Source organism: Coffea arabica, chromosome 6e, assembly GCF_036785885.1.
Source record: "Coffea arabica cultivar ET-39 chromosome 6e, Coffea Arabica ET-39 HiFi, whole genome shotgun sequence".
Taxonomy (NCBI): Eukaryota; Viridiplantae; Streptophyta; class Magnoliopsida; order Gentianales; family Rubiaceae; genus Coffea; species Coffea arabica.
This window is the reverse complement of record NC_092321.1, coordinates 23,049,128-23,069,323: the sequence shown is the minus strand read 5'-3', so window position 1 is coordinate 23,069,323 and position 20,196 is coordinate 23,049,128. Positions and strand designations below refer to the sequence as shown.

The following is a 20,196-nucleotide window of genomic DNA, read 5'->3' as shown; positions in this document are numbered from 1 at the left end:
CTTTTAGATCTATCTCTATAGATTTTAATGCCCAATATATAGGTTGTTTCTCCTAAATCTCTCATGAAAAATTCTTTGGCAACTAGCCCTTTACCCATTGTAACATTGGTAAATCGTTTCCTATTATTAATATGTCATCCACATATAGTATAAGGAAAACGATTGAACTCCCACTAACCTTCTTGTATACACAAGGTTTATCTGGATTCTTGAGAATCCAAATTCTTTGATTGTCTCATCGAATCGGATCTTCCAACTCCTAGATGCCTGCTTAAGTCCATAAATAGACCTTTGTAGCTTACATATTTGACTAGGATTTGAAGATGTAAAACCTTCAGATTGTGTCATGTACACATCTTCCTGTAAATTCCCATTAAGGAATGCAGTTTTTACATCTACCAAATCTCATAGTCATGATATGCCGCTATTGCAAGTAATATTCGAATGGACTTAAGCATTGCTACTGGTGAGAAGTTTCATCATAATCAATTCCCTCTTTCTGCTTGTAGCCTTTGGCTACCAGTCTAGCTTTATAGGTAATCACATTTCCTTTCATGTTTGTCTTCTTTTTGAAGACCCATTTACACCCTATAGGTTTTATCCCTTCAGGTGGATCAACCAAGATCCATACATTGTTGTCGTACATGGAATTCATTTCGGAATTCATGGCTTCCAACCATTTGGAGGAGTTTGGACTATCCAACACTTCTTGGTAGGTAGTAGCTTCATCATCTTGAATGACTAGTATATCATTACTTTGGCTCATAAGAAATTCATATCTCTTGGGAGCTGAGCGTACCCTTACTGACCTACGAGGCCCTTGTATATCCACAGCTTCTGTATGCGTATCATTATTATGTGGCTGAAGTTGTTCTTCAACAGGTTGTTCAATGTTTGTTTGATGATCTTGAATTTCTTCAAGATCTATTCTACTCCCACTGTCTCTTTCTAGAATAAACTCTTTTTCTAAAAAAAGAGCATGTTTTGAGACAAATACTTTTTACTCAATTGGGTTGTAGAAATAGTATCCTATAGACTCTCTTGGATACCCTACAAACAAATACTTGTCAGATCTAGCATCAAGCTTATCCGATTCTGCCTTCTTTACATAAGTTGGGCAGCCCAAACCTTCATGTAGGATAGATTTGGTTTCTTTCCTTTCCATATTTCATATGGAGTTGAATCAACAACCTTTGTGGGTACTCTGTTAAGAGTATGGGAGGCAGTATCCAATGCATATCCCCAAAATGATTTTGGGACACTCAAGTGGCTCATCATGGACCGTACCATATCTAATAGGGTTCGGTTGCTCCTTTCAGATACACCATTTAGTTGTGGTGTACCTGGAGGAGTCCATTGTGGAACTATTCTATTATCTTTCAAATAAACTTGAAACTCATCACTTAAGTATTCTCCACCACGATTAGATCGTAGTGTCATAATACTTTTACCTGTTTGTTTCTCTACTTCATTTCTAAATTCTTTAAACTTTTCAAAAGATTCAGATTTGTATTTCATTAAATACACATAACTATATCTAGAATGATCATCAATGAAGGTAATGAAGTATGAAAATCCACCTCTAGCTGTAATTGACATTGGACCACATACATCAGTATGCACTAACCCAAGTAAATCACTAGCCCATTCTCCCTTTCCAGTCAAGGGTTTTTTTGTCATTTTTTCAAGTAAACAAGCTTCACATATATCATATGATTCATAATCAAATGAGTCTAAGTATCCACCTTTGTGTAACTTGGAAATGCGTTTCTCATTTACATGACAAAGTGTACAGTGCCAGAGGTAGGTTTTGTTTAGTTTATCTAATCTCATTCTCTTTTTATTTACATTGAAAATTTGGTTATCCAGATTTAGAATATATAAACTGTTATTCCAATTTTCAGAACCATAAAACACATCATTTTTGAAGAAAGAACAACATTTATTCTCCTGGGTTATTCTAAACCCATTTAAATCCAAACAGGAAATAGAAATGATGTTCGTAGTGAGTGCTGGAATATAATAACAATTTGATAATTCTAAAATCAGTCCACTGGGTAAAGCAATATAATAAGTCCCCACAGCTAGAGCAGCAACTTTTGCTCGATTGCCAACACGTAGAGTGACTTCACCTTTTCCCAGTTGTCTACTGTCCTTTAGACCCTGCAAAGATGTGCAAATATGAGAACCACATCCGGTATCTATTCCCAATAGTCTGATTCAGAAGTGGATACATTAATCTCAATCATATATGTACCAGGTGATGAAACTTCAGCAAGCTTCTTCTGCTTTAGGCTCTCCAGATATGCCTTGCAATTCCTCTTCTAATGTCCAGTTTGTCCATAATAGAAGCAGATTGCTTTAGACTGATCTGCCTTGGCCTTCTTGGGCTTCTTGACAGGCTTGTTTGTGGGTTTCTTAAACCCTTTTTCCTTGCTTCTTCCTCTTCTTAGAGGTGGAAACAACAAGCACATTAGTGGGACCCTTCCCTTTCTTTATTTTTTTCTCAGTAGTTTTTAGCACATTCAACAATTGAGGCAGAGTGTGCTGTAGATTATTTATTTGATAGTTCATAACAAACTGTGAGAAAGAATCTAGCAGAGATTAGAGCACTAAATCAACATTCAGCTCCTGGTCCATCTTAAAGCCTAATTCGGCCAATTTTTTAATTAGCCCAATTATTTTTAAGACGTGTGGAGCAACAGGTGCTCCCTCTGCCATCTTGCACCTGAACAATTCTTTGGAGGTATCATATCTCACCGTCCTTGATTGTTGTTCAAATAGCTCTCTCAGGTGTTGTACAATATCATATGCCCCCATGTTCATGTGCTGCTGCTGAAGCTGAGGAATCATGGAGGCTACCATGATACATGAAGCTTCCCTATTGTCATCCTTATGCTTCTTGTAAGCATTTCGAGCAACAGCAGGAGCATTTGGTTCAGGTTCCTGGGGCATGGGCCCATCAAGCACATATTCAATTTTTACATGAGTAAGAATGAGTAGGACATTGCGATGCCAATCGAGAAAGTTTGTGTCGTTAAGTTTGCAATCAGTGAGAATGGTACGAAGGCTCAAATTATTACTCATTCTACAACAGAAATAGAGTTTGTTAGAGAGAAAAATTTTGTTTAATAAAATCATAAAAACTTCAAAATTATGATTTTATTTCCACTATTTTTTTTCGAATCAATTACCCTCTTAAATTGACTCGGGATTTTCTTAAAATCCATAGTGGCTAGAATCCCATCTCAATTTTTTTTCGACCTTGGGTGAATCCCTACAAATCAAAATTAATTTTGAAAGGTAGGTACTTTACCAATTACAAATTAATTGTAATTTCTAGATAAGTCAGGTATCAACTTTTGATTTTATATCTTTATGTATTAACCCAACCATTGCCTCTAAAATCAATGGTCTTGAGTGAATCCCAACAAACCATAATTTTAGTTAAATCGTACCCATCATTCTTGAGAACATTTCTCATAGAAAAAACATGTAGTAAGTAAGGCAAGCTTGGGTGAATCCCAACAAGCTAGCACTTAATAACTACTCTGATTTTATACTATAATGATGGAAGGCAACTTTTATTAGTGATTTAATATTGCATTTGAGGGATTTGTCTCCAAAACATTTTTGTAATTAAAGTTTTGAAAAATTTGTTTGCTGGTCTCATCAATAGACATGCATATAAACATTTCAAAAACATATATAAGCATGAAATTAAAACGTGGATGGTTGTGGTACTTCTAAACTAATTTCCCCAGCCATTAGGGAAATTAGTGATCGACTAGGGTTTAATCGAAAACCACAAGAAAATCCCCTCTTTGTTGCATGGCTCCTCTTCTTCATCTTCAAGTTAAAATTTCTATGCTAATTATACAATTTCCTGTCATCTATTTTCTATCTAATATATATTACAAATAGTATAGAAGAAACCCCGAGTTATATTCGGGAGACTTAGATGAGAAGAGAAATTACAACCAGAAATTAAGAGAGACAGGGTACGCAGACTCTATTTAAAATAAATACAACCATTCAATGATAAATCCACAATCAAATTGGGTTTTATATCCACAACCATCCACCATGCATTCTTGCAATTTAAACAACTTTAAAGAAAGCATGTAAATATCGTAATCATTCATTCATGGATTGTTTAGATCTAATTTGTCAAGCTCCCAAACAAATTTGGGGACTAAATACAAGCTAGAAATTTTTGTGAAAAATACTCTTATTAGGTCATCATTATTCCTAACCAAATTAGGAAAATAACTGGGGAAATAATTCCGATTAATCAAATTAATTTTGAATTAATTCCCAACCTAATAAAACATGAAATATTAAATTCCATAACACATTTTAACAATTAAATCTGGAATCAAATTCAAAAATTGCCAAAAGTTCAAAACTTCGAATTTTCAAAAACATTAGTTTCTTAAACTACTCTTGCATTTGTTTTCTAGCAACACCGACAACCACCACAAAGCACCACCTCTCCAGCCACCACCACTGGGTTCTTCACTAACCACCAGTGGCAACAGCTCCCAACAGTAGCTCCCAGATGGTCGCAGGCAGCAATGGTTCTCAGCTACTGCAGCAACTTGCTGCAATTTTTTTTTTTTGCATAGGTTGCTGCTGCAACTTGCTGCACTTTTGATGCATTCTCGTGCCTTAAAACTCTTGATTTACTTACCCAGCAACCACCAAGAGCTATAACAACCTCCCACCACCACCAAGGAAGCCTCCCATGGCCTCACATAGTAGCAACAACCGGCAGCAGCTCTTGGAAGATCGCTGGCAGCAGCAAAACTGCTGCACTGTGGCTGCAAAATTTTTTTTTTCATAAAAACTAACAGACCAGCAAGTCTTGCAGATCATCAACAGGGATTCAAGGTCTGGTTTCATCTTAAAAAGAAAAGGAAAGCCTGACTATCACGTTTGACAGCTTGAATAGCAAGTATCCAACAAAATGATGATTAATCTTTCAAGTTCTTATTCAATAATGAACCGATGAAACCTGCAACTATTCCAGATTTTAAATGTTACTGAGAAGCTTCAAAACTCCATAAAATCAAACCCGTAATGACGTTACAATCAGATTATAGCATGCCAAGTCATTCATGAATTTTTCAGCTAATGCATCAAAGAACTAACAGCAGATTTTTGTGCAATCTTTAATCATCAAAACCCCAAACTTTTTCCAGGTTTTATAGGTTAATAAAAGACACAAAACTCACCAAAATTTTGAACCAGAATATTTCATATTCTTAAACCCAACAATCCATGAACAAAAAAACACATAAAGTCATACGAAAAATACTAGGGATGGCTCTGATACCACTGTTGGGTTTTTGGGACAGAAAGGCAGCGGAAATTAAAATTTTTTTCCAAAAATCCACTCAAGGATCACCCTAGATTTTGCGTATGGTTCAAGAAGAGAGGGAAAATGGATTACCTTAATCCGTGTGATGTTCCTCTGTCAAATTGGAGAAGGCGAACAGCCCCTTGAGCAGTCCAAATGTCCTGCCTCTATCGAAATCCACGCGAGAGTGATATCTAGATCGTCTCTACGATATATGTGTGAAAGTGATGAAAGTTGCCAGCCTTTCTTTTCACTTTTCCTTGTCTATATTTTTCTCTCTATGTATGTCTTACACACCTTTTTCCTCTACTCTCTATGTGTGCCAAAACCCTATTTCTCCCTTGAGAGAGTCATAGGTTTTTCATTGTTCTAATAGAGATAGGATTTGCAGAAAGAAAAAGGAAGAGATAGGTTTCTTATCCTATAACAAACTCTATCCTTCAACTATATGATATATAGGAGATAACTATTTTCTCCTATATGCTCAAATAGGTCTGGAATTTATTTTCTTTTGTAATTAAATCTCGAAAGTATCTAATACTTTATTTTCAAGTCTTCACTTGGACACATAATTTTAATCCAAAATCAAAACTCTAATACGTGTGATCCAATAGGCTCCAAATACATTGACAATAATTATGACTTATAATTCCCAAAAGGAATTAGATAAAATAAAAAACTTTATTTTATCATTAATTATAATAATTAATTAATTCATAACTATAAATCATGAGCGGTGTCTAGCAACACATCATGACCACCCAAGTACCCAGAATTAGTCAAGAAAATTTTGATCTAACCTTACCACGTAATTATTATCCTTTCACCACCGATATCCAATTAGTCAAGGAATAAGGAATAAGTGCCAATTCCTTAATGGCTAATTAAATTTACTAGTTTTCAGAATTAACCCTAGATTAGGTTAACTTGAAAATATCCTTCAATTAACTTAATGTAGTCGACCTTTTAGGGTTAATTTCTTACTAGTGGCCATCCGGATATCGACTCCTACTATCGGAGTGGTAAATCCTATTTTGATCACTCATTACCTTTTCGTGCTTCACACTACACCCAATCTCTATGCTATAAGTCACTCTTAATGAGTAACAAGCAATAAAGTCAAAATATAGTGATTCACACTCAAGATACTATGGTGATCTCAAGTCATAGAATCATTTACATAACTTACCACAAGCGATACAACCATTGGCACTAGATAGATATCCTAATGGGATCTCTAAGCGGATCATTCCAATGTATTTGTACTTTTCAAATCATTTACACATTAACCTAGGTATCATGGTTGATGAGAACAACCACTACTTACATTAAGTAGAGACTAATTGTGTACTAGTCTTTCCGTACTAATGATGTCCTATCTCATTAGTACTATGACGAGGAAAATTTAAGAATATTACTATAAATGTGATTGATGTCTCATAGTCATCAATACTTGTGACCACCATCACATTAGTAAGTATTCTAAGGACTTTATCGGTTATATCTAGCATTTAACAGTTAAAGAAGAAGTTATTAAAATACAAAACAAAATAAGGAATGTATTAAACAAAAAATCATTGTTTTAGGGCATACATTCCAACAATAGGGACCCTTGATATGGCATCCATAACTCCAATTAATGGTTTACGTGCCACTAAGAAGCCATCTTTTAGGTGTCTCGAGTAGCAATACATTCTCTTTGACCCCAAAAAGAAAAAAGTAGCAATGCATTCTCAAAAGTCTTGGACTCTTTCCACTTTCCGTAAAAGCAAACTCAATCTTGAAGGCTGTGCTTTGGATGAGATCTCTCCAATTCTGCACAATACTCCCACACCTTTGTTTATTGCAACTCATCCGATTTCTTGATTAATCATTAATGCAACTATCTTTGCCCAAGCTCTGTATGCATTGGACCTACCAACCTTTGCATGGTACTTTTCACCAAAATTTGTCTCAATTCATTAATTGGTGTATTTATATGTGTTAGAAAATTAGTTTAATTTCTTTTAAACAGGTTTCTTGTCTTATATGGAAGTAACTAGTTCCTAATTAATTTAATTACTTGAAATAGTAGCCAAGAAATTTTCTATTTAGTTTAGGATTAGAAGTTATTTCCTATTCTATGCAAATCTTGGAATTAGAATTGGTTTCTTATTGTTATTTGGATTTTGGCCAAATAATATTCCCTATAAATAAGTGGGTTGGCATACTACACAAAGGCACACAAGAGCACACAAGGGCAACATGTAGCCTTATACATAGGGTGGTGAGAGAGGGTTCTTGGGAAATGAGAGATGATACACAAGGGTTGGCTTTGGATTCAAATTATATTCTTGTATAGGATTTTCCCCTCATAATAAAGAACGGGTTTCTGTCCGTAAACATAGATTCAATGGTGGAACCGAACCATGTTTAATATTGTGTGTCGTTTATTTTTCATGCTTGTAACTTGTTTGCCATTAAATTGTTGTGTACTTGATAGTTCAATAGTTGTTTGTTCCGCGCTTAGATCCTAACTATTGGTTGCGAGACTAGACTACTCACAGGCAAGAGAGCAAGGTTCGTGATTGGATCCTGGTTAACTATTGAGATCAAGCGGATTAGTAACTGTTACCAATTGAACAATTTAATAGATGGTATCCTTGTTTTAAGAGTTTGGTAAGAAACATTGAAAGTGAAGGATGGAAATTCGAAAAGTATAGAGACACTTGATGGTGAATCTAGGCAGGTGATTCAAAGGTAAAAAAAAAGGTGGAGTCCAATATTGATTTTGGACGTGAATCGGTGGAGACTTTCTCACACCTCCAACAGTTGATATTTTATTCCGGTAGATTTTAGATTTTGGTTATATTTTTTGAGTGGTATGGCTCGTGTCCCAAAGAAATAAAGAGATCTAATTTTCATGCGCCAGAAGACTCTAACAGTTACAAGTTTTTCATTTTAGGTAAAATTTTGGGAACCATATGTGGTGAGACAATCCTGAGAATGGAAAGAAATATGGTGATTTTACCACTTCGTTGCCTCAATAGTTAGAGTTAAAGATCATAGAAGGGGATCCCGGGTGACAAGTGGTGGTGAGAAAAAATCCTGCAAAAGAAGACGGTGAATTGAAACACTTTCTCACGAGTCAATTGGAGGTTAGACTCGGGGTAACTACACATGTTCATTTGCCGATTGAATCAATTTGGTATCAGAATTGTATTGATTCGGATGTGTAGTTTGGTACCATATTATTTGGTAGTTGAAACCAAATAGTTGTTAAAAGAAATTTTCGTCAAGGTGAAAATTTGTTATGAAATTGGTTTAATTTTTTTTAGGCAGGTTTCTTGTCTTGTATGAAAGTAACTAGTTTCCTAATTGGTTTTAGTTACTTGAAGTAGTAACCAAGAAATTTCCTATTTAGTTTAGGATTAGAAGTTATTTCCTATTCTATGCAAGTTTAGAAATTAGAATTGGTTTTCCGTTGTTATTTGGGTTTTGACCAAATAATGTTCCCTATACATACTACACAAAGACATATAAAGGCGACATGTAGCCTTATACATAGGGTGGTGAAAGAGAGTTCTTGAGAGATGAGAGATGGTATACAAGGGTTGGACTTGGGTTCAAGTTGTATTTTTGTATAAGATTTTCCTCTCATAATAAAGAACAGGTTTCTCTCTGTGGACGTAGACTCAATGGTGGAACCAATCACGTTAAATATTGTGTGTCGTTTATCTTTCATGCTTGTGACTTGTTTGCTATTAAATTGTTGTGTATTTAATATCTCAATAGTTGTTTGTTCTGCGCTTGGATCCTAACAATATGTGTTCTAATATTATCTATGTACCTTTTAGCCAGACAATCAGCAGTCATGTGCTTGGTCTTTCATTCCTAACTGCAATTAGTTTGTTCCAGATACATGGGCTTAATAACAAGTTCACTGGTGCCCAGATTTGAGTAGCAACATACAACAATTACTCCACTTGCATGTTTCTTTAGACTTTGTTCTCATTCTCTTCTTTTCACTAACGTAAAAGTCAATTGGTTTGCCACTTAGTATAGAGTTTTATTCCTGCCCTAAACTCATCAGAATCTAAGAACTTCACTCCTAGCTTAAAATGCTGCTATTTTATTTCTTCATCAGCTATAAACTCCGCAGATTTTACACCAAAATGTGGATTTACATCGTCTGAGGAGCCAAAATTTCTTTGCAGCTCCTCACTCAAGTCATCATCATCAAGCATATTCAAGTAACCCTCATCCTCATCATCTTCATTATCTTTCCCCAAATTGAGCTCCTCTTTATGCCCACCATCATTTTGACTAGTATCCTTATCAATGAATTCGTCAAATAGTTCATCATCGTTTCCATATTCATCATTGTCGTCAAATTTGTCACCACTATAATCACTATCACGTTGACTCTCACTATCACCACTCGGCCCCCCCTCCCCCCTCCCTTCCCCCCAAAACTATTGATTTTACTCTATGCTCACTTTGGATAACAATGCCAACTTCTGGTTCCCCGGTAGTGCACTCAAGTTAAGAAATAAAATGGTTTCTTTTCTCTAACAGATCCTACCCCACTTGTACCACCACTTTGCTTTTCCACACAACCACCACCACCAATTATAGCTCCAGTCCTGTCCAAGAAATCTATCAAACTGCTAGGCCTGTTTTGTTATCCTGCTGGAGGTCATGTAAAGTCATGGACTTACAAGTTACAATGACAATAAACTTCCTTCAGTTTATATCTGCAAAATGATCTAATATCACTGTCTCCCTCCTTTTAATTCACACAATTCGCTGTTCAAATCACTTCCAAGTTCAAGATATTAATAGGAAAATGTTCGTTTGCTACCAAGTTCCTTTCCTTAATTCTCCCGACTTGTTGAAACCTGTTCCAGGTTCAAGATACTAGTAGAAAATGTTGGGTTGCAACCAATTTCCCTGTAGAAAAACGTGTCAGCATTACATCGGTCAACATAGTCAACCCTGCCACCAATGTAGACCTTTCTTTTTCCAGTGTGAAAATATCCCCATCACGCACTTTTATGACAATTTTGTCACAGATTAGGGGACTATACAATTGCCAGCTGCACTTTACACACTATGAAAATACATATATATATATATATATATATATATATATATATATATATATGTAGATACTCGCACAAGTTTTTGCGTAACTGTCAGCTAGTGAAAGAAATTATTGTGTTTTTAAATGTTATTGTGTTGACGACTACATTTATTCAATGTTTTTAAACTCGGACCGGTCAGTGAACCGGAGAGGTGGCGGTTCGCGGTTCGACCGGTCCAACCGACCGGTTCAAAGGTTTTTTTTTTTTTTTTTTTTTTTTAGTGTTAAGTATTAAGCAGGTTTCATTCTACACTTGAACTTTACTAACATAACTTAATTTAAGTTATGATAATAATAAATTTTCTAAAAGTTATACACAAAACATGGAATGATAAATATAATTAAAATATCATAATTCACCACAAGTTTTCATAAATTCATTATAAACATAAATAGATACAATCCAAATGTTCACCAATTATCATAAATAAAAACACAAATAATAAATAAATTAAATATTGAAATTCTTTTACAACCCTTAAAAAAATTCATAAAAGAGTTCAAGTTAAGACAAACTATTTGAATAGCAAACTTTTATCAGTGGCATGATAAGCAACCACACCATCTTCACAATGTCATCAACTTAAGTTGAAAAAGTTAAAATTTTATTATAAAAATATAAATCTAATTGCTCAAACTAAAAAAAACTAAAAATTTTTGAAAAACAAATATACAGTTAAACACATAAAAAATTAATTGCTATTAAACATTACTAATTAACATGTTATATTAAATTCAATGATCCTATACCATTAATTATTTTAAATTCAATTATCAATAGCTTCGATTATGTGCCAACTACCATATTTTTGACCAGCCCAATGTTATTATTTGTAATTCCTACCAAATTCCTACACGGATGTGCACTACTTTTGAAAAAATTTCATTCTTAATTAATCGAATAAAAATAAAACAAAAATGAGGGAAACATATGAAAATTGAGGGGAAAAAGAAGAAAATGCAAAAAATCAACTAAAGATAATAATATAGAAAAAAAACCTTGAAAAGAAAAAAATTAAACTTACTAAAATGTTGGAAAACAAGAAAAGTTGAAATTTTCAACTTGTTTACAATCTGCTAAAGATAATAACCTGATAATAATGGTGAAGACTTGACAAAATCTTGTTGTGGATATTTGGGCTAAAAATGGTTAAGAAGAAAACATTGAAAAAAAAAATATAAGAGAATAACTTGATGTTTTAATATATTTTTTAGTCAAGTAGAATTCTCAACAAACTTAATTACAGTCTAGCGGTAAGATTGTCATATTTAAACTTGGAGACCAAGGCTCAAATCTTAGCTACACCATTCTTGATATTTTGTTGAAAAATTTAAAAAATCGCCGGTTCACGGTACTTAACGGTTCGCACGGTTCATCCGGTTCATCCGGGTTTCAACGGTTTTCCATGAACTTCCGGCTTTAGCATTAGACCGGACCGGTGACATGGCCGGTTCGCGGTCCAACCGGTTGAACCGGCCAGTCCGGTCCGGTTCTGAAAACATTGATGGAGGTGTGCCAGAAAGGCAGCAGCTCCACTTCCCATTTCCACCTCAAATCAAAACAAAGCAGTAGATCCAATATTCATAATCCTTCCCACTCAAATTAGTTACTACTGCTCCTTTGCAATTGGCAATTAGGAAGATGTCAAGGCGATCTGGGAACTGTGGAAGGTGCTGTTTGGTTGTATTTGCAGTGGTTTCAGCTCTCTGTGTATCTGGGCCTGCAATTTACTGGAAATTCAAGAAAAGTCTCAGCTTGAAAACTGCATCGTTGAATTCTTGCAGTCCTTGTATTTGTGATTGCGCCCCTCCTCCTTCCCTTCTCAAGATTGCTCCTGGTATGCTATTTATTGGTCGAAGTTTCAAGCTTTGGAATAATTTTTCCTTTTTGTTCGTCACGCCTGTATGATTTCATGACCAAATTTGATATTTTGTGGATTTGAGCTAGCATTTGTCACATTTTTTTAATATCTGAAGAACTGTGGAATTGGGACACCTTAGATCGCTTCTGATTTTCTTTTTGTCTTTATTCGGGATAGTCTTGTGTTTATTCGAATTGAATGGAAATCTTGCATGTTTATCTGGGCTGAAAATTAGAGGGCTTTAAAATTTGTTCTAGATTTCTTAATGCCCGCAATATTTTTTGTGGGTTGAGATCGATATTTGCAAGAACAGTTTACCCTCGTTGAGCGTTCATAATGTAATGTCGGTGCAGTTCATGCCCATTCCAACCCCAACCCCAACCCCCCCCCCCCAAGGCCCCAACCACCCCAGACCAAAAACCAAAACAAAAAAAACAAAAGCAAAACTTTTTTTTTGTTTTTGTGTTGGGGGGGGGGGGTGTTGGGTGGTTGGTCGTGACGGTGTACTAGGCTTTTGCGTGGGAATCTAGGAGTTAGGTGCATGGTTTTTATATTGCCCTATACGATGTTTTCTGGCTGCTTCCAAGCAGTATCCATCTACATTGGCAGAATGCAGATGCATCCCTTCTCTGCTTGCGTTAGCAAAAAATCCACACTCATTCCGGAATTGAGCAGCCTGACCATATCTTGCCTTATGCAATAGGGGAGATTCTTACTTAGGAGTCCCACCCAGATGGCTGCCATGTGCACCAAAAACGTGGGGGCTCCTTACTTTTGGTACCATAGTGGCATAGCCCCATGCTTTTGGTGCACATGCAACTATCTTGAGGAGTCACTATGCAGGGCCTTTACATGCAATAGTTAGGATGTAGTTGCATGGTTTATGCAGGAAGCAAACAGGTTTGTAAAGTGGCATATTTATGTATCGTGACTCTGGAGCTCAAAACTATTATCAATCACATGCAAATCCAGTTGCTAAGGTCATACTTTGAATGGAATGCACCCTTTTGTGTCTTGCTTTACGCTTTTTATTCCAGAGTATAAGATCAGTTTGGATTTGTGGGGTTTAGTATTTTTTTCAGCATTAGTTGCAGGTAAAGATCCTATTTTTCTGCATGAGAAATAGATTTTCTACATGGCTCGAGTGATTAGGGAAATAGATATAATTATGCTGCTTCTCTTTTGAAAAGAATGCCGTGACATACTAGAGTTCTTTCTGTTTGTCTCTTTTTTTATTCAGGATAAAATCTTCATGTTTAAGCTTGATGGAGAATTGAAAGTTTGTTGTTAGCTGTTGAAAGCTGTATAATAGTGAAGATGTAACTAAGTTTCTTTGTTGAGGTACTTCATTAATGGGGCAGTTATATAATATATGAAATTTAGGAAAAAGAAGTCAGAGGAAGTCTGGTTTACAAAAGTTAGTTTGATGCTTGATTGACCAGCTCTAATACCATGAAGGAAAAGATTGGAAGCCTCACTAAATCTCAAGATGATATTGGGACCTTAGGTTGTGATGCAATAGATATTGAGCACATTCAGTCAATTACAGGAAAGTGATTCACCTGTTGCAATTGATTGTCCTTTCCCCTTGTGGGTTAGATTTTAATCTACCAGAAAGTAAATTGGTCCAGTGTGGTAAACCAAATAAAACACAAGAAAACTTTTGAGTTTTGATGCCATGATTGTTGGTATCATAAATTTGATTATCCAAAGGTAAAGCCTACCTCAATTCTTGAAAGTGGTTGCAACGAGAAGCTTCCATTTATGTTTCCTTCATGGTGCACTTGCAGGTTAATCAAACCTTTTATAAGCTTCTCCTTATTCTTGTCTGTCACTCTCGCTTGATTTCGTTGAACGACTTGACTGCTTTGAACTATAAGAAATTAAGGGATTTGTCTATTACATGCTTACATGGCTATCAGAGGTAGTTTTCTGTGCATTTTTAGTGGATGAGAGTTGTCATGGGTGTCTAAGCAACACAATAAGTGATCAAAACCAAATATGACTCCTCTCACTAGATTGGTGTTTCCTCCAGCTCTTTGCTTTCCAACTTATCTCCATATACTAATCGAGTATCAGGTATCTAAATGGAAATGGCCAAGAAAATGTGACTCGGTAGATCCTGAGTTAAATGAGCATTTGTATTTCGTTGGCATTATCCTCCATTAACCTAAACTTCCTCTGCTGACTTTCATCTTGCCGTTTACCTTCAACAGTCTCAGCCTGCTTTAATTTGGAGTGGTATATTTGTATTTGTGTGGAGAAGGGAGCTTGCCTGCTGAAACTCTTGATCAAAATTTCTGCTCACAATACAATTCCAGTCAGATGCTTATCAATCCAAAAATTTAACCTTTTGCAGCATATTTTTGTTGCTGCCATCTCTTTGACCAGCTCACGCCAGGGTAGAGGTGGGCGTGTGAGTAAAGGTTGAGGGTTTGTTACAAATTAAGGCAATAGACAAAATACAATGCTAACCTACTGGAGCGTTCTTGTAGTTTGAAGTAACTCATGAAAAACTTACAGAAATGGTTATGCCAATGACATGCTCCAATGGAAGCATGTTTCCCCCATCTCCCTACAGTTTGCCGATGATTGCAACAGACAATTTGGAGTATGGCCTCGGGAACATTGGATCACCACTGAATTCGGTGGCTTGGTGAGTCATCACTAGATAATAACTTTGTCCTATTACTTGTGCAAGTGAATGATTGATGTTCTGTTAAAAAATTCTTGCTGCTGGTAAGAACTAAGAAATCTTCATTTTTTTTTGTTTTTTTTAAAATCGAAAATTTTCTCATTCATCATGTTCTTTGGTACAGAGGATTAACCTGGTGCTGAAAAGATTTGGCAGTAATATCATATTTTCCAATGGGATGCAAGATCCATGGAGCAGAGGCGGGTTAGTATCACTTGGTTTACTGCCCATTATCTGGAAATTTTATCAATTCTACATCCTGAGAATAATCAAGTAGACAAAGCACCTTACTGTTTTTTTGTTCCTGGTAAATTGATATTTTAAACTCTCAAATGTGTAAGACAAACTGTTCAACGACTCCTTTGCCATCTTGTTGTTAATATTAGTACCTGAGGACATCTGCTGAATGCAATTTGATTGCGATTACTTTTTCAGTGTGCTGAAGAACATATCATCCAGCATTGTGGCATTAGAAACTGAGAAAGGTAAATCAAGAACCAGTTACTTAAAGGGTTCTAACTTCTAGCCATGACTGATCGCTTGACTGTTGCCATTGTATCTTGAAATCAGGAGCACACCATGTTGATTTTAGGTCTGCAACAAACAAAGATCCAGAGTGGCTCATCGACCAAAGGAGGCAAGAAGTGGAGATTATCCAAAAGTGGTTACAGGAGTATTAGGCAGACAGCAAGCAAGACTAGATATAGAGTTCTGGGGATAAAGCAACATATTGTCATGTCTAAATTTTGGTTATTGGAGAGATGCACTTCATCCTAAAGATGTTTGGCTCAAAAGAAATACTCCAAAGGAGTGATTTGTTGGGCAGAAGGACCATACAACGTTAACTGGATGTTCTTGAATTAGAATGAGGCACCAGAATCAATTGAACTTTTTTTTTTTTTTTAAATTTTTGGAATGAATTGAACTTGTTTTTATAATTGTGAGGGTAGTAACTCCAATCCAGTATCATTAATTGCTGGTGATTTGCCAATAATAGAGAACAATTCATGCCCAAATAAAGGTGATTTAAACGTGGCTTAAATCCAAGCTGTGAATTTTGAAAAGAATATTTTCTTTTAAATGTTTATACGAATAGTTGAGGTCGAACTAATTTAGCATGACCATATCTAGGTCACAAATCAGACTCCATAATGGCAATTGTAGAGACCTTTACTTACTCGTATAAGATTATGTATTCGAATCTTACTGTCGATATTTGAAATTCACTGCGGATACAAAAATTGTGTTGGTGGATAATTTATAAGCATTACTATAAGCGACCAATGATCTCGGTACATGTCTGATTCGCGGTGATAATCGAATCCAAACTTATTTAAACCTTTATTGTATTAAAAAAAAAAGAAAAGCACATAGAGACACAACCTACTTGCTAGTAATTAATGATCTTAGCTTTAAAAAGAAATTAAGAATGTCTTTTGTTGTTTGGGAACGTATCAATTGTCATCCTAGGAAAAATCAACCTTTTAATCCCCTTTGTAGCATGTTTCCCCCATCTCCCTACAGCTACAAGGAGTTTGCTGATGATTGCAACAAACAATTTGGAGTATGGCCTCGGGAACATTGGATCACCACTGAATTCGGTGGCATGGTGAGTCATCACTAGATAATAACTTTGTCCCATTACTTAAGCAAGTGAATGATTGATGTTCTGTTAAAAAATTCTTGCTGCTGGTAAGAACTAAGAAATCTTCAAGTTTTTTTTTTTTTACAAAAAAAAAAATTCGAGCATTTTCTCACTCATCATGTTCTTTGGTACAGAGGATTAACCTGGTGCCGAAAAGATTTGGCAGTAATATCATATTTTCCAATGGGATGCATGACCCATGGAGCAGAGGCGGGTTAGTATCACTTGGTTGAGAACGAAGCTCCGATTGAGAGTACCAGGGCTCCGAAAGCGGTCGAGGCGGGTTTCATATAACCTGAACCTAATTTTCAATATGAATCAAATCACCTATCTAACCTGATTACAAATTTTAGAGGTGTAATTGGTAGATCTCTTGGTTACCTCAAAGTGATATTCATGTGAAATTTAATGAACCTATATTGTCATTGTAACATATAAAAGAAAGATTAATCTTTCCTATATTGTCATTGTATACAGTGAGGGTTTTATGTACCTACCATATCATTTCAATTTAAATTTAAACACCAAATTGTGTATTTATGATACGCATCTAGACTCGCAAGCGAATATACTAATGGTGCACGAAAAGATTTACCCAAAAAAAATCCTATTATTCCAAGACAAATAATGGTCTTTATGTTATAATTTTTATATTTTTGGTTTGATAAATGTCACGTGAATATGATGAAATTGACCGAATGACCTATCAATTCTATCTCTGAAATTTATTACTGGGTTATTGGATGGTTTGATTCAGATTGAAAATTAGGTTCAGGGATGTAATAGCTTTAATTTTTAAATGTCAGGGACGAAATTGTTTCATATCAAAAGTAAAGGACGAAAAGAATATTTTTGTGAAATGTGAGGGATGAAACATGTCATTTTCCCTTGAATTAATGATCAAGAAAGAATCAATTCTCATTTTACATTAAATGGAGTAGGTTATATCTAATAACAATCTATATTAAATTAGGTAGTTTATACTAATAACAACCTACATTGAATAAGGATATTTTAGAGAAATTAAAAGATAATTATATCCCTCAAATAGAGAGTGGATTATAATTTGGAACAAACGAAAAAAGAAAACAGAACTATCAAAATGGGGTGAAGGTATTTTAGCTTTCGAGTTTGGATGGTTGATTAGGAAATAACCTTGTTGATTTTAAAGTGTGGCTAGTACGAACAGTGACAGATCCGAGATCTAACTGTGATTTGTTAATGAAGCATTGTGCAAAGCTTGTCTTCTTGTTCTTTCGTGATTTCTTGTCAAGCCCTTCTCTTTGTTTGCCTGGTTTTTTTATTTGTATTGCAGAGAAACTCCAGAGTCGAAACTGTTGTTTTATTCACATTCTTTCTTTTTGAGCTATTCACAATCCTTCTACTTCATGCATTTATCTTTTTTCTTGCAGGTTGAGTGCAAAGATGGTTGGTGCAAGTGATCTCTCTTGCCTCTGTCTATCTTTAATTTATCCTCTTGTTTAAATGATGGTGATGTGAGTTCTCTGAAGCCACGAGAGGTTTTAGTGAATGTGCAATTTGCCCCTAGAGCAATGGTTCATTTAGTTTCGGAGGAAACTGACTCTCTAACTACTTTTGTTTCATTATATATTTGAGGTAGATAGATCCACCTGTATAGAGGCTGCAAGATTGGTAGTTTGGGAAGTGATTTGCTGTACTGCAGTTAATGTTGTTGAGTCTTTTGTGCTGTAAGAGCTCTCCTCAGGGCACCCCATGAACTGCGAGTACTAATGCCAATTTGTTTGACTAGTGATGCACAATTGCAGCTGAAGACTTGAGACCTCACATACCAAATGGATAATTCGATGATAAATTATGGTACCTAATAGATCAATGTTCCAAGTTTACTTGGAAATTCATGTGCAATCAAACTCTGAAGAAAAAGACAATCATGTTCATAAGTTTTCTAATTTATGTTTTGATAGATCATCCCCTTTGAATGGCATCGGATGAGAATCAAAGTGCTACCTTATCTTCGTTGTGTTTTTTATGCATTAGAAAAGGGATAATTGCACAAACCTCCCTTGATGTTTCTAAAATTTTCACTTAGCACCCTTTAATTTAAAAAAAAAATCATTTGTCTTCCCTATTTTTAACTTTTTGTAACATTGACAACCTATTACAAAACATAATATTTAAAAACTCAAATTTTGGATAGCGGAGATATTTTCATTCCAAATGTGCCCTTTGTTGTCTTACTTTTTTTTTTTCAAAATTGAAAGCATGTAATAAAAAGCTAAAAATAAAACAAACGGTACAAATGTGTAAATTTTGATCGATACAGTATAATCTTAGATATTTTAATGTACCAAAAATTTATTTTAATAATATATTCAAAAGTGTTTTCAAGTCAAAAAAGATTATTCCTTTATTATAAAATGCATTTGGTTAATTTGAGGAGCTTTTCAAAATTTAAAATTTTTTAAAAAATTTTCTAAATTCCTTGTCTAGAGTGATGGCTTGTAAATCATAAAAAAGGCAAAATATTTATGTTCACAGACGCATTTGAGGTTTTCTCAAAGATCACAAATTATATGAAATTAAGGGTTTAAGAATCATGTACAATTTTTTTGAATTTTATAATTCTTTGACCAGATCAATGGCTTGAAAACTTGAATAAGATAAAATTCTTAACTATAAATTTAAAAACATATTTGAGGTGTTTTGAAGGTGAAAAATGCTATTATTTTCATTGTACAATTCTTAGGCAACTTTTGTGAATTTTCCAAATTACTTAGATTTTCAAATTTTTAGTAGATTTCTTGTGCAGACTAATGACGCAAAAATTATTAATAGGTCTTTCAACCTTGTTAACACTTTGCAATTCCTAATTAAAAAATCACATTGGCCAAGTGTTCAAAAGTTAAGAGATTAACTAGTTTTGTTATGTCAACAAAATGGTTCACAAGAGAAGGGCAAAACACTGAAATGAAATTATATTCTCTATCTACAATTGAGTGTTATGCAAGTGAAGGCAAGTGATTTTTAAAGTTTAAAGGTGCTAAGTGAAATTATCACAAACTCAAGGGAAGTTTCTGAATTTATTCCTGAAAAAAATTACGTCGGGGTAAGGTTAACCTTGCATTTGCGGAGACCAATAAGTACTAAGTTTAGTGAGATCTCAAGTTGCCTGAAGGATGGACTATCATTGGCAATCGGCAAATAATGCAGTATGGCAGGGCAGTTGGCTGACATGTTCAGAGCATTGCTGCGAAGTAAATTGAAACGAAGGGAAAACCTTATACGCAGGCAAGAAAGTCATTATCCGTATGAACAATATAATCCAAAAAAGAAAAAGCAAAAAAGAGTTAATCCATTTTATTTTTTCTCCAGAAAAGATATTAACCTAAGAGATTATTGTCAAGTCATCATATATATATATATATATATATATGCATATTTTGGGGAAGATTTCTCTTGCAATACTTGTCTATCTAAGGAAGAGTCACGCATTCTTATATGTCCTGCTTCGCCATAGTAAAAAAA

General features: G+C 35.0%; 1 protein-coding gene across 5 annotated transcripts; it reads left to right on the top strand.

Moving 5' to 3' along the window:
• The first annotated feature begins 12,001 nt into the window (after window positions 1-12,001).
• LOC113696022 (uncharacterized) lies at window positions 12,002-15,982 on the top strand. 5 transcript variants are annotated; one of them, XR_011817070.1, is made up of 5 exons: window positions 12,002-12,325; window positions 14,566-15,005; window positions 15,169-15,248; window positions 15,480-15,529; window positions 15,615-15,982. XR_011817070.1 is itself a non-coding variant. In XM_027215310.2 (5 exons), exons 2-5 carry the CDS (start codon window positions 14,892-14,894, stop codon window positions 15,722-15,724), a joined length of 354 nt encoding a protein of 117 aa, XP_027071111.1. In that variant the 5' UTR covers window positions 12,008-12,325; window positions 14,873-14,891; the 3' UTR covers window positions 15,725-15,982. The 5 variants fall into 5 exon arrangements, 2 of the variants coding, with proteins under 2 accessions (XP_027071111.1, XP_027071110.1); XR_011817071.1 differs by having other exon boundaries at window positions 12,003-12,325; window positions 14,931-15,005; XR_003449653.2 differs by having other exon boundaries at window positions 12,003-12,325; window positions 14,907-15,005.
• The last annotated feature ends 4,214 nt before the right edge of the window (window positions 15,983-20,196 follow it).

What these genes read in the sequence shown, in the direction of transcription:
- LOC113696022 (XM_027215310.2), top strand. Translation starts at nt 14,892, where the DNA reads ATGCTCCAATGGAAGCATGTTTCCCCCATCTCCCTACAGTTTGCCGAT. An exon ending in CCACTGAATTCGGTGGCTTG is followed by an intron (nt 15,006 to 15,168) that starts GTGAGTCATCAC and finishes TCTTTGGTACAG; the next exon opens with AGGATTAACCTGGTGCTGAA. An exon ending in GATCCATGGAGCAGAGGCGG is followed by an intron (nt 15,249 to 15,479) that starts GTTAGTATCACT and finishes TTACTTTTTCAG; the next exon opens with TGTGCTGAAGAACATATCAT.